Below are 15,131 nucleotides of genomic sequence, written 5' to 3' on the forward strand. Positions count from 1 at the left end.
CATGAGACTGAAGGTTTTAGAAGAACAATCTTATGACCTCTGTTATGGAGCCTCTGTTGTCAGGACCACATTCCAGGAGGGTAGCTCTGTCCACGGGTGCCTCCAGACTGTTGGTATTTTGCAGGAAGGAACTTTAGGCTTGTGCCTTTAAAGTGGATTAATGTGCTCAGTTGCCCTAGCACGACAAACCCATTCCACAAAAGAAACAGACTTTGCAGTTAGGAAAGTAATGGGGAAAGGCATTGAGAAGTGTGGGGTGAACTAATGATTAATGGGAAGAAGTTTAAATGCCACTTAAGTAAATCAGGATGAATGTTGGATGAATGTGCTTTGTTGAAAAACCTCCCAGCAAACAAAACATAACAAATGCTTGGGAAAGACTGGGTACAATCTGAGCTCCTTGCAGGCTTTGTGCAAGGATCTATGCTGGCTGGGGCTAATGGGAATTGGAGTCCAGCAATATAAAGATGCTAAATGGAAATGTCTTCACATAAACAGCATGTCTTCACTGTACTCTTTTTGGTGCCTGCTAAAAACGTTTTTGCTTCAGCAAGCATACCTAGATGTGTAATAATGATAATGATGGTGGTGATGATGATGATGATGATGATGATGATTTTATTATTTATACCCCACCCATTTGGATGGGTTTCCCCAGCCACTCTGGGTGGCTTACAGCCCATCTAAAAACATCAAGCATTAAAAACTTCCCAGTACAGGGCTGCCTTCAGATGTCTTCTAAAAGTTGTGTAATCCTTTATCTCCTTGACATCTGAAGGAAGGGCGTTTCACAGGAAGGGTGCCACTACCGAGAAGGCCTTCTGCTTATTTCCCTGTAGAAGACTGACACATGTTTTAATCTGGTTTTTAGCTTATTGCAGATTTTAATTATGTTTTGAATGTTTTAAACAGTTGTTTTTAACTGTTCCATTTATTTATTTTTCTCATGATTTTCTTAATACATTTTATTGCAAACTACTTTGAAGTTTTATTGCAATCAAGTGTCATATAAATCTTGCGAAATAAATAAACACTAACAACAGCTATACCTGGAGGGCCACAGGTATGCACCCACCCATGCACCAATACCGTTAGTACAGAATAAGGTACACCCTCTTCTTCTCTTGGACTTCAACCATAATCCATTTTTGGGGATGTTGGGAAGCTTTTCAGGGAAGAATAACACAGCTGCCTGCCCTACTTATCTCCAGGCAAGGCTACCATATGCATAGGCTAGCACACAACAAGCTACTTTCATAAGTGCTTTCCTATGGATGGAGTCTAACACACCTAAATCTCAGCCTATGATGATTTTGCCCATAGTTGTCATAGATACTTCACATATGCATTTTGCTAAAGGTCAAAATATCACATAGGGATGGCTCTGGAGTTACAGGAGCTCTCGATAAAGTATTGTCTGGCAAGTCCCCATAGGGTTTACGGTGGACTTGCTTTGGTGATGCAGTACTGGTGGCCAACCCAAATGGCCAATGAAGAATCTTCCATGTTTTTTGTGTGTTTAAAATGGTGATCATTTCTTCCTGGTAATGTCCTGGAAACTGTTCTAACTTCATTGGTGTTGTTGGGTGGAGGAGATGGTGGCAGCTGGGAGATGGCATGAGCATTTTTTTAAAAGACAAAAAAGAGTCCAGGGCAGGGATCAATTATTTGCTCTAACACACGGGGTTGTCAGATTCTCCCCCTTGTCAGATTAGGTAGTAATTTGGGGTTCCTTTCCATTTCTTGCAGAGTTGAGGGCACTTGAGTCCATTGATTCTAGTGGACTTAGGTTTGCCTAAATCTGTTTTGGATTACAGCCATTATTTTGAGCAACGAAAACATTCATTCTCTCCACCCCCCCTCACCCCCACCCCCAGCCCCCTCTCTCTTTCACACACACACACACACACACACACACACACACACACACAGAGAGAGGCATTTGTTTGTTTTTGTTAGGTTTTGCTCCTCACATTTCAAAATACTGAGCTTTCATTTCAAATTACTCTGTTGTAACAATCAGTTCTGCTGGACTGAATATCTGACAGTTTGGTTTCATAATACAGACACCAAAATCATTACAGACCCAGATTTAGTTCCTCAGAATGAGTTGGATATACACACTCCGAGCAAGGACTTTGCTCCAAACTTCTGTAGCCCTGCGGCTGTGGTTGGGGAAGCATTCTTTATCATCACTGGCCAGAGGTCAAAGAGCTGTTGGGGAGTTCTGCTACCTCCATCTCAGCAAGAAGGCCAACACAGGAAGGGGAACAGCAACAGCTCATTAGTAGAGCATCTGTTTTGCATGCAGAAGGTTCCAAGTTCAATCCCTGGTGTCCCCAGGTAGGGCTGGGAAGGTCCTTATTCCAAAATCCTGAAGAACCACTTCCAATCCTAAGATCAGCCTGTCCCCAACTGGACACAGAGTCATGAAGTTGGAAGGTACTTGGAATGCCACCTAGCTCCCACCTCCTTCATTTCTGCCAATGCAGAAAATCTGCTGCTACCACATCACAGATTGGTGGCCACCCAGTTTCTGTTTAATAGCCTCTGACAAAGGAGAGCCCACCACCTTCTGAGACTGCCTGTTCCATTTTCTGCTTTTGACCTTTGAAATTTATCACTCTACCGCTGCACTCCACCCCAAAAGTCTCCCCAAACGCTTGCTGATTCAGTGGCCACAGAAATGGATACAGACGCTGTTCTGATTGGCAATTCAGTATACTCCAACCACAGAAAATAAGCAACTGTTTATGTTTCCTTCACTGCTAATTCCTTTTCTTAAACAAAGGATGTTTTCTCCCCTTCCCTCCTCCCCAGATACATGAGATATACTCATGCCCTTGATTGCATTTCAACTATTCATGGGCTAAATTTTTTTTGATAGATTTTCTTTGTCTTTTTTTTCCAGGAAAAGAAAGCCAAGCCTCTTCCAGTTTCAAGCCAGTGAACTTCAAAACGAGCTTTAAGTTTTCTATCAATTTAGTCAATGCTTCAACTACCAGAGGACGTCTCAATCATAAAGATAAGTCTCGCTACTATGAAAACATCTGCCAGAAATTCCCCCTTTGAAACAGGATGGGTGTGAAATGAACAAAACACACAACAGCCTTGGGTGTGTGCACAACTCAGTAGGAAAGTTCTGTTTCTTTTGATGAGATCATGGACTTCACTTACAGCTTCTCTGTTGGCTGGTTGCCGAAAGATGTCACCATCCGAGTTGTCCCACGAAGACTCCCTGTCTCCTGTAGTCAAGAGACAATGATGTCAAGAATTACTGGGGCCATTTGTGATCCCCACCCTGATGTCCCTGTGTGTATTGAAAGTGAAGATATCAACATGGAGGAGTTATATTCAAATGATAGCCTGAGGACATCTCTATGGAGCTTTCTACTGTTTAACTAAACTGGAAACAGAACTGTCCTAAATTCTGAAACAGCCTCAGCCTCACTGTTGAATAAGAGAATTGACTTTTGGCATGTTTCTGGGGTTCTGGGGCTCCAGGTCTTCATGGTTTCCAGGCTCAGGTTTAATATCAGGACTTGGGCCACACACTTCTGCATCTAGTACTGATGACTAGAAGTGCTTGCAGATTTCAGAGCACACCAACCTGATGTGCCACTTTAAACAGTCATGGCTTCCCCTAAAGTTCTGGGAGCTGTCCTTTGTTAAGGGTGCTGAGAGTTGTTGGCAGACCCTTGTTCCCGTCACAGAGCTACAAGTCCCAAAGTTGTTTTGCCAATCAATTCCTCTTCCTAGGAAACTGTGTTGACAACTAAGTATTGTGATTTCTGCATTACAGGGGGTTGGGCTAGATCAGTGGGGTAGTGTGGGTTGTCAGAACCCGGGGCAAGGCAAGTAATTTGCACCCCTAACCCGTGGATTTGCGCCCCCTAACCTGTGGATTTGCACCCCCTAACCCTAACCCCCAGATGTTGCGCCCGGTGCGGCCGGCCCCCCCTGCACCCCCCACGCTACGCCACTGGGCTAGATGACCCTTGGGATGCCTTCCAACTCTACAGTTATCTACAGTGGTACCTCGGGTTAAGTACTTAATTCATTCCGGAGGTCCGTTCTTAATCTGAAACTCTTCTTAACCTGAAGCACCACTTTAGCTAACGGGGCCTCCTGCTGCCGCTGCACAATTTCTGTTCTCATACTGAAGGAAAGTTCTTAACCTGAAGCACTATTTCTGGGTTAGCGGAGTCTGTAACCTGAAGCGTATGTAACCTGAGGTACCACTGTAATGCTATGACACTACTTAGCTAGGTGGACCAATGGTCTGGCTTCTTGGCAAGGCAGGTTCCTGTGTAAAAGTAACTTTAGGGGAAGGATCATAGCTCAGTGCTTAGAGCTTTCTCAACATCTTCAGGTAGGGTTGCAAAACAGACCCCTGTCTGAAACTCTGGCTGGCTGTTGTCAGTGTCGACAGAACTGAGGTCAATGGACCAGTGGTTTGACTCAATATAAGGTATCTTCCTTATAATTATGTTCCTAAGTTTCCTTCTACCTTAGTGGGAGTTGCTGATAAGGCTGCCCCAGCTACAGTAGTCATGCTGATGAATTCAGTGTCTGAAGAAAACAGTGACATTCCAGCTGCCTGAATGCCATGCTTAATTGTCGAGCTCTTTCAAGACATGGGCAGGTTGGGCTTGGCATGTAAGAAATTGCATACATATATATTTTACCTCTGCAAACTGGGCAGCACGATTCTGGTGTGGACACTGGAGACGTGCAAGTTAATTTGGGACATGTCTTCAAGCCACAGTATACATTTCCTTCCTGCCATTAAACACACACACACACAAACACAAAAAGATAAAAGTAGGGCTAGTTAGTGCATGATGCAGGCGCACAGATTCAAATGGCAGATGGTTGCCATAACAGCAAAACAATCCCATGCGCATTCTTTACCTTTTATGAAGCGTTATTTAATTGCAACAAAGCTTAAAATGATGAGCTGCTGTCTCTCTCTATATATATCAAAGCTCTGGAATCCTCATAATGCTCTCATGTCACTGACCTCTCAAATAATCAGATGTAGAGGAGGACTGAGAATCTCAGTAGCAGGAAGAGGTGCATCCTACCTATTACCTTCAGGACTATGAAATGTGTGACAGGCTGAAACTGCCCAGTTGCCTTATTCTTGTGACTTTCAAAAAGTTCTTTTGGGCGGGATGGGGCACTGGAGTTTCTTTGAAAATTATAAATTCCTTAAAACAGGGATGGGGGACATGTGGCTTTCCAGATGTTGTTGGACTACCAACCTCCATCAACCCCATCCAGCATGGTCAATGGTCAGGGATGATGGGGCTTGTAGTGTAGCAATGCCTGCTCCATCACAGGTTCTGCAGCCCACCTGATAACTGTTTCTGAGAAATGTTCCATGTTGGATACCTCATCTTTTAAAATAGAGAATGGAGCAAAGAATCTCACTGGTTCAAAACCAGAGATCAAAGTGACTTACAAAGGATATATATTGCTCTCCTCACCCAACTGGAGAAGCTGTGTCATAAATAGTTGAAGCCTTGGCAATGCATTCACTGATTCAGTTACTTGACAGTGTCCCTGCTCCATTTCCCTACTATTATTAATAACATCAATAAATTTATTAGTCACTTATTTGCCACAGTAACTCAAAGTGACTTGCAACATTTTAAGCAAAAAAAACCCAAACACACACATTAAAATCAGCATTAAAAAACCAGCCTACATTAAACATCCTACCCACAAAAAAGGTCATAGGTATTTGAAAGCCAAAGGCCTGATTAAAGATGAATGATTTTGCCTTGGGTTGGAATATATGCAACAATGGTGCCAGGTGAGTTTCCCTCAGCAAACTATTCCACAAGTGTGCAGGCAGAACTGAGAAGGCCTGGTTCTCATATTGCCACTGTCCAGACCTCCTGTAGCAGGAGCGCATGTAGAAAGTCCTCAGATGACAAATTGCAGGGGCTGGGTTGGTTCACATGGGGAGGGAAGGTCCTTGAGGTATTGAGGACCCGAGCTACATAAGACTTTATAGGTCAAAACCAGCATTTTGAAGTGGGCCCAGAGACTAATTGGTAGCTGGTACAGTCAAGCCAGGATTGGTGTTATGTGCTCAGATGTGACTGAAGTTTGAATGTAATGTTCTGCAGGTTTTGCTGAAGTTGACTGATGTCATTCTATTATAAAACTAATAAAATATTTCACACATACGAAAATAATTCTCCCCAGACCACACACCTTCTCCTGGTTCAACTTTGTACCCTGAGTATTTTTGCCTGGTTGGAATGCGTCCTTGAACTCTGATAATCCTTCTTGCTTGTCTGGATGGAGATGAGTGGAAACTAGCCTACTGTGCAAATGTAAAATTAACATTCCTTGGCTTGCATTTGCCTCTGGCCCTGCCCACCATTGGCACAAAGCCCTTGGAAAGTTGCTCTGAAGGGAATGGGCCACAACACTGGTTTAACACAATCATGTGACTTACGGAACAGCTGCATTGGGCACACTGGTTGGCTTGTCTGTTCTGGAAGAGCCCCTCTGCCACAAACATCTCCCCGTGGTAGTAGGTTGTGCCATTGTACTCACAGGACTTCCGGGTTATCTTACTGCCAGTAGAAAAAAGCGAATCATCTGCAAGAGGGCAGGAAGAAGAGGCAATTTACAAAACAAAGTTATCTCATGTGTCTCCTCTGGTGTGGCAGGTAGAAGGGCTTCCCAACTCACAGAGGGAACATTCTGCTCTTGCTCTGCCTCGATCCCTGCTCAACTCTCCCAACAGGGTAGTAATGGCAGATTAATCCCCCAGAGATAGACTGCCTTATCTCTTAGCTCTGTTGTCTCACTTTCATTAAGAACATCAGAAGAACCCTGCTGCATCACACCAAGTCCCACCTAGTCCCTCACTCAGTTCTCACAGTGGCCAGCACTAGGGTTCAAAACAAGGTTCCCTTGGGCAAGCAGGAAGTGCAACACCAGCTAAATCAGGGGTACCAGCGTGGTGTCCTCCAGACATTTTTGGACTTTGGCTCCCATCATGTCAGGCATACGGAGAAGCGGAAGAACCAGATGGGTCTAATATGGTACTGGTGCCCCAGCTCTGGAACACTCTCCTGGAAGCATGGATAGTCACAGGTCTGTTGGGAGTTCAATGTTCAATGGAAGTTTGCTTGCTCTTTCTAGCTTTTGGGAACTATGGTTTAGAGCCTCGAATTGGTTTTGTTTTGTAGTGCTAATTTTGTGGTTCTGTTATTTATATTGATATTGCTTTTATTTTGCTGCCCTCTCAGCTGTATTCTGTGGTTTGCAATTTATATGATTTTTTTAAAAAAATGTAAACTGCATTTTTGAGATCACTTGTGACAAAAAGCACCTTAAATTAATGAAGTGAATCACAGAATTCTTAGAATCAAAGAGCTGGAAGGGACCATGAGGATCATCTAGTCCAACTCCCAGCAATGCAGGAATCTTTCACCCAGCATGGGGCTTGAACCCACAACCATGAGCTATCATGCCTGTCCATTGGCCCTGCTGGCTGAGGTTGATGGGTGCTATAGTTGAAATGCACTAGGCTGGCTTCATTAACAGATCTTAGTTAGCATGGCAATGAAAGACCCCCTATTGAGACCCTTGTTAAAGGCCAGCCAAAGTGTCACCCTCCAGAAGTTGGCAGCTGAAAGCTCCCATCATCATTGTTCATGTCTGGAGCTGATGGCAGCTGTAGTCCATGACATCTGGAGGGCACCATTTTGGCTACCTCTGTCGTAGAACCACTGTGTGTCACAGCAGGCAGTACAAGGCTAGTTGGACCAGGGGCCCAATCAGCCCACCTGTTCATTTGAGTTTGTGTCTCTGAGGACTTCACAGAATAGAATTCTGGTTTTAATAACCCCAAGCAGCCAATTATTCCTTGCTAGTTCATGCTCAATCACAGCATGTCCAGCTATGGCTGGGAATGTTTCCAGCCTGAAGTCCTGGAGAACTTCTTCCAATCAGTATCAACAAGACTGAGTTGGTCTGACTCAGTATACAGCATTTTTCTATGTTTCCTAATTTCTGTTCGATGTGCTTCTAGAGCATAGGATTAGTTAGCCTCCCCTACACACTGGAAATATTATACGTTTGCTTTCATGCACAGCCATTTGAAATAAAAGCTTTATGTAGCACTAAGAACAAAGTGTTTGTTTGTTAGAACTGAAATAATGTTGGCATGCAAGGAATTCATTGGGTTTGGAGGCCCAGTGCAAAAAGATGCCCCCTCCCCCAATTGGGTTTCCTTGACCTCCAGAATTCACGGGTGACTGCAGTTCTTTTACATCAGTGGCATAAAATCATGTAAAAAGAAACTCTCCATAATTATTGTGCTACTGAGGAATGCATGAGGTTTTTTGGGGTTTTTTTTTCCTCCTTCTTCATTTGTTAAGCTGGGCACTCAACCAAGGGAGCAAGAGGTTTCAGGTTTTAGGCATATGAGCTAAACAGCGACATTTGGAGGGCTCTGTGAACCATTTACTTTGTCATGCGGGCACCTCAAAGCCTTTGAACCACCTTCTGAAGTAACAGGAAAAGTAAATGCCAGGACCTCTGTGTTGTACAGTATGCACAAAATCCAAACAACTTACAGCCTCACATGCCTACTTGATCCCCTAAATCCTAGATGGCTCCTTTTCTTATCTATATGTCCCTGGTGCATTTTTACTGCCATACATCTCATGCACGAAATATTAAAATATTCAGCACTTTGAAAGCCAGAATCATGCCACTCAGTACATGTAAAAGGGTCATATAGAGCTATACTATGAAATACAAAAATGGTGCACAGTGTGAAAATAGATATGGGGTTCAGGGGACATCTCTCATAAGATATTTTAAAGCTAAAATGGCACTCAGGCAAGGGCAAACAGGAGCAAGTGCTACTCAGGTGTAGAGTTCCCACCTGCCGGACCGGTGAGGGGTTTTTTGCAGATGTAATTCTGCAATGTAATTGGCACAATTATAGTGCATTAGTTGTGGATTTATGCAGGATCACACACACAGTTCTGCTTTATCAGCAATGCTTCCCCAGTGTTACTGTATTACAGCTACCTGGACAGGGACTCTTGAACTATAGCGCAACAAAAGTGAGAAAATAAATAAATCAGAATGTTTGCGTTATGAAAAGTTACAGCATTCAGGAAAACTGCAGGACATGCCCCACTTAAAAAGGAAGCAGTGTTACTGTCCCAAAACCTTTCCACTGCAAGCATTTTTGAAAACAGGAGCATCTATATACCATCATAATACCACCATGAGGACAAATCTTCATAAATGTATTATGAGTGTTGGATATTCTTGGATTTGGTTGATCCTCTGACTTACTCAGGGAACAGACTTGCTCAAAATTTACTCTAACTCTTTTATTTTCTTCAATCCTGGTTGATAAATGCAATGTATATCCTTTTCGAAGAGGTAACAGGGAAATGGAAGGAATCTGATGCTAGAAAAATTGTATTTGCCTGACTAATCTTTTTAAATTTCTAAATGACAATACAATTAAAATAGCAAAAGGTTTAAACACTGAAAGAAGAAATGATATTCGAACCAGGAGCATAAACTCCTCGAATGAAAGAAAAAAACACTCCTGATTTTTTTTCTAAAAGGGGAGTTTGTTTTTTTACTAATTAACATCAGAGCTACTGGGCAATGTTATTTTCAAAGCCGACGGGAAACTTTCCAAGGATTTAAATGTGCTTTGAAGCAAATGGGGAATCCATCTGCCGATAAATCGAACCCCAGCAGTTCCAGCCTCAAATCCTTCAGCATGCTGTAATTTAATATTTAAATAAAATACAAAGTGATTTGGGTGAGAGCCCAAGATTTGCTTTCTAGAGTCAACTCACTGGGTTACTTTTTCAGCAGTGGCTGAGAGCAATGAGACAGGATTGGGAAGCGATCCAGCATCAAGCAACTGCAAATGTGGATGCTAACTGCCTCCATATGTGCAGCCTTAAGGCGCAGGTGTCAAACACATTATGCTACCCAATGCTTTTTGAAAGCAACTTCAAGGGCTCCGTTAAGCTTGCAAAAGCCAATCTATTCCAGCAACTTGTCCTTTAACACAGCCAGCCAGTAGCACACGCAAGATCACCCACCGCTTGGAGTGATTAAACCAGTGTGCGGGACGTGGCCAACCCAACTGTATCAAGTTATTGGTGAAGTTTCAGTTCTGATGCTCAGGTTTCTTCAAGCTTTTCCTCCTCAATGGTTTAATGTTTGTGGGTGCACATGTGGCTTAATTTCCTGCGTTTTTCTTTTTATAGTGGTCTAAATAAATCATTCAAGGAGAGCAAGAGGAAGCCTCCATTTCAATTTGCCCCTAGAGCAGGCACGTCCAACAGGTAGATCATGATCTACCAGTAGATCACTGGACGTCTGTGGTAGATCACTGGTAGATCACTGGCTCCCCCCAAGGAAACTCGACAACTTTGGCTCCCCTAAAAGAAAGCTCAACTACCTTGACCTGAACCCTAGTTTTTAATCGCAGTCTCTTGGGAGTTGGCCACCCCTGCCCTAGAGCATAGAAGATTCTAAGCAGATTCTGTGGGGAAGATTCCACCTTGAACTAGGGATAGGGGAGGCCATCCTCTCAGTCCCACTACCCTCACAGATGTGCTTGGTGGGGACATGGGAAAGGACCTTCTCAGTGGCTGCTCCCAGACTCTGCACCAAAAGCAGCACAGCAAAGTCACCTACCTAATGTCCAAAGGCAAGAAGTTCCACAGCATCAATGCTGCCACATTGAAGGATTGTTGCCTTGCAGCAAACATTATATGGCACTTGGAAAAGTGCCAGTTCTATAGATCAAAGCGGACATACATGGGGTAAGGTGATCCTTAAAAAAAAAAAAAAGCTTGTTCCCTTAAGCTGTTAAGGGCTTTACATTTCAACATTAACACCTTGACTTTGGCCTGGTAATGAATTGGCAGCTAACATCACTCTCAGGGCGGAGGTGTAATATGCTGGCAGGGTCTCACTCCTGTAGGCAATATTTAAAAAGCAATTTAAGCCACCCAAGAGCAGCTCCTGATGCTGCCCGCATTATTTAAAAGAAGTACCTCCTTTTCTCAGTCGCACAGACTTCTAAGCTGAGGCTTGGAAGGACAAATTGCCATCAATTTTGATTTTATAATGAATGATTTTAGAATTTTGTACTATTTTATTGTTGTTAGCTGCCCTGAGCCCGGCTTCAGCTGGGGAGGGCGGGATATAAATAAAATTTATTATTATTATTATTATTATTATTATTATTATTATTATTATTATTATCGACTAAAAGCAAAGCACACAATCACTGCTCCTCTCAGTGCTTGGCCACTCCAAGAAGGTGGGTGAGCAGAGAGGAAAAACAAGGAGGATGAGTTGGGTCAGGAAGCTCCAGAGATCAGCAGTGGAGCCCCTGTTGGGATGTGGGCCACAGTCGGGGCCCAATGGTGAAAAGTTCCTAGTAAAAAGTGCCCCTTGTCTAGGGATGGGCATCCTCCATATTGAGCCAGTTTGTCATGAGATGGAACTAAAGTCTGAACCCTCTTATTTCAATGCAGGTTTTAAAGGACAAATTAATATAAATAATTTAAGATATGCATGGAACATGTTTATGTAAGAAAAGAAAAGGTTGTCTAAAGGCTGCCTATCTGACTTCTTTTGCTGTTTTACGAAGTGATTTCTGTTCCCTAAGAGCAGCTATTGTCTTATAGTTAAAGCTATGCTTTTCCCAGTAGTGATGTATGGAAGTGAGAGCTGGACCATCAAGAAGGCTGATTGCTGAAGAATTGATGCTTTTGAATTCTGGTGCTGGAGGAGACTCTTGAGAGTCCCATGGACTGCAAGAAGATCAAACCTATCCATTCTTAAAGAAATCAGACCTGAGTGCTCACTGGAAGGACAGATCCTGAAGCTGAGGCTCCAATACTTTGGCCACCTCATGAGAAGAGAAGACTCCCTGGAAAAGACCCTGATGCTGGGAAAGATTGAGGGCACAAGAAGAAGGGGACAACAGAGGACAAGATGGTTGGACAGTTCTTGAAGCTACGAACACGAGTTTGACCAAACTGCGGGAGGCAGTGGAAGACAGGAGTGCCTGGCGTGCTCTGGTCCATGATGTCATGAAGAGTAGGACACAACTAAATGACTAAACAACAGCAGCAACAGCAACCAGAGCAGCTAGCTAGCTTATGGGGCTCCTGATGCCGGGACACACATTGAAATCGATGTAGCAAGTTCCTTGAGAGTGACAGGTTTTGATGATGAGTTGTCACTCTCAGGGTGGGATTTATGTATTTAGCATATATACATATTTTATGTTCAATTTTCCTTTAGTCTTAGAGCAAATGGAATGCAAAATACATGAAGTTTACGTGAAATATGTAAAAAAATTCCCCCTTAGAGCACATCGTTAAGATCATTTGCTCCCAGCAGATCTTGCCATGTTGATTTCAGTGCATATGACAGCAGGAGCCATGTGCACTAGATAGCTGCTTGTAGGTGGCTGAAATTAGTTGTTAAAGATTGACAGCAGGAGTGAAACCTTGCCAGCATATTACACTTCAGCTTCAAGAGCTGCTCTGGCTGCCAGTTTGTTACCTGGCCAAAGTCAATGTGTTACTACTGGTATATAAAGCCCTTAACAGCTTGAGGGGCACCTTTCGAGCCAATCCAATCAAAGAGCGACTAATCCATTAAACATTGCAGCAATCATAATCATGCTGCTAATTTACTGCCTTTCCCAGGAGCTGGAATCTCTGTGTGGCTACCCCATGTGGTGAGTCACTGAACTGCAGGTGACAGCCTTCTCAGTGAAAAGCTTTCTGGGCTGACTCTGCCCACCCTAGGGTACTCCTACCGGAAGCTGCCCTTAGCCCCTGATGGACCCCAATGCCTTTGAAATGGAAAAGCAGATTCAATGTGGGGAATTTTTGGCCAGGGTTGTGGCAGGCAGAGAAAGAGTGGAACTCACAGTGTTTCCCAAATGTGGGTCTCCAGCTGTTTTTGGACTACAACTCCCATCATCCCTAGCTAGCAAGACCAGTGGTCAGGGTTGGTGGGAATTGAAGTCCGAAAACAGCTGGGAAACACTGCTCTAGACCCAATGCTCAACATGTTAATTGCATTTGGGCAACTCACATCATGTCCAGTTTGGCCTTAAATGCCAGTCAAGGAGATGAGAAAGTAAGGATGATTTAGAACCATGCATTTCAGTGATTGCTGAAACTATTTTTGTCTAGGCAAGTCTATCCAGACACGTAGTTATTGATAGGTTTTTTTTATCATCTTTAAAGGTTTTCCATTTTTCTTAACTGATTTCATTGATGATTTTATATTTCTTCTAAACCGCTGAGAAGTTTTACCACAATCAAGCAGTATATACATTTTGTTAAATAAAAACAAAAACAAAAACACCAAATGCTGCATCCAGTCTCAATTTCTCCTTGTCCTTATATGGGTGATCAAAAACTGTGTCTTATCTGTCCTGCTTTTACTTGCATTTTTGTTCTTTCCATACTGGAATAGCAAAAGAATAAAAGGGAGGGGGACTGAAAAGTGAGAAGGAAAACAGGTTGAACTTGAGACGTCCCGAAAAACCATAAATTCAGAGGAGTGTGGGCATAAATATGTAGCTAATCATAAAAAGTTGCTGGAAGGCTGAATATAGTCTGGAGCACAAGTTGAAAAAAGTTCTTGGAGCCAGATGGTCTGACCCACATGGCAAAAGATGGTGGTATCCAGTCAAATATAACTGGAGATCAAAGCAGGAGGTGGAAGAACCAGTGGCAGTGCTAAGGACTGCTGTGTACAGGTCTTATTTATTCCTGTTAGAAATTTGTTTGACTTCACTGTCAAGAAGTCAAGATTTATTTGTTAGTTGGATTAGTAACACTTAGTTACTTTCAGATGTAAAAATGAAAGCCTGAATACACCTACCATGCTTATAGCAAGTCTCTAAAAGTATGAATGGTATTAATAATAAATCCCATGTGTATACATGAAGAGCTAATGATTCATGGGCACGTGCCAAATTTATGGTGATATTTATGAGAAGCCGTGGGCAAAAGGTTTCCAAATGGCCTGTAACCAACATAATGTGACCAACATAACACGAGACAATTAATTGATAGGCACCCACAAATAAATGCCTCCTAAGCAAGACACTGTGCATACAACACTTTGGAGCACCCAAACTTAGCACTAAGCAGGATCGCAAACTTTCTTAGTGCTGGACTCAGGAGAGTGAATGGGCACACTAGGGAGCTCCCTGCAAGGAGCTCTTGGGCACGTCATCGTCACAGTAATAGTAATAGTAATTGTTGTTGTTTTTGTTTATACCCCACTCATCTAATTGGGTTTCCAAACTCCACACAGAAAAGGAAAGAAGTCTCCTCCCTTCCCTTTTAAACCCACACTTGTTGTGATCTTAAAGAGGGATGGAGAGACTCCCAAAACCTTTTCCCTCTCATCCATGTGAAGCCTGATCTTGTTGTGACCTTAAGGGGTGGATGAGAATCACAAACGTTCTCAAAAGCCTTTGGAAGTCTCCTCTCTTAAAGACTTCAATAAAATTGGGCTTAAAGGGGATGGCGGAGCTTCTTTCTCCTTCTCCATTCAAGCCTGATTTTTCTCTAATGGGGGCAAAAGGTATTCTGATAGGTGGGTGGCCCAGCCCATCTGTGAAATTTGGCCCATAAGGAAGATCCTGATAAGGACCTGGCGCATGGGGACAAAAATGGTTCCCACCGCTGCTCCAGATGTATCCACCTATTTAGCCCAGCTAGGGAGAGCTTGTCCTTGCCACATGGATCTTCCCACAGGCAGGAGGAAGCTGAATGAAATTGCCTCCCTCTCTGCTCAGCCTGAGCAGCTGTTTTGGTCTCAGTGGATAAAGATGAAATTCTGCCCACGTGAATTGCTAAACTGGTACAAGAGCCTCTGCTCAGTCCCAGTGTTCAGTCCTGTTCTACATTGGCTGCTATCAGCAACAAAGCAACCCTGTAGCCCTCTGGAGAATGCTGAATAAATACCTCCTTTGCAACCCTGTGTAACTAATACCCTTTTAAAACTGGAAACGGGGAGCTGGAGAGACGGTGGCAGGAGCAGAGGCCAAGCATCAAGCC

At 43.3% G+C, this 15,131-nt stretch overlaps 1 protein-coding gene across 1 annotated transcript in view; it reads right to left on the reverse strand.

Moving 5' to 3' along the window:
* CHRDL1 (chordin like 1) overlaps positions 1-15,131 on the reverse strand; it is a 48,478-nt gene that overhangs the window by 16,668 nt on the left and 16,679 nt on the right. The window contains exons 5-7 of the mRNA XM_083596024.1: positions 6,476-6,621; positions 4,689-4,782; positions 3,178-3,245 (exon numbers count right to left, since the gene is read on the reverse strand). Of these exons, the coding sequence (XP_083452150.1) occupies positions 3,178-3,245; positions 4,689-4,782; positions 6,476-6,621 (308 nt within the window). The remainder of the gene's footprint in view (positions 1-3,177; positions 3,246-4,688; positions 4,783-6,475; positions 6,622-15,131) is intronic.

This window comes from Podarcis filfolensis (genome assembly GCF_964270895.1).
Source record: "Podarcis filfolensis genome assembly, chromosome: Z".
In the NCBI taxonomy this organism is placed as follows: Eukaryota; Metazoa; Chordata; class Lepidosauria; order Squamata; family Lacertidae; genus Podarcis; species Podarcis filfolensis.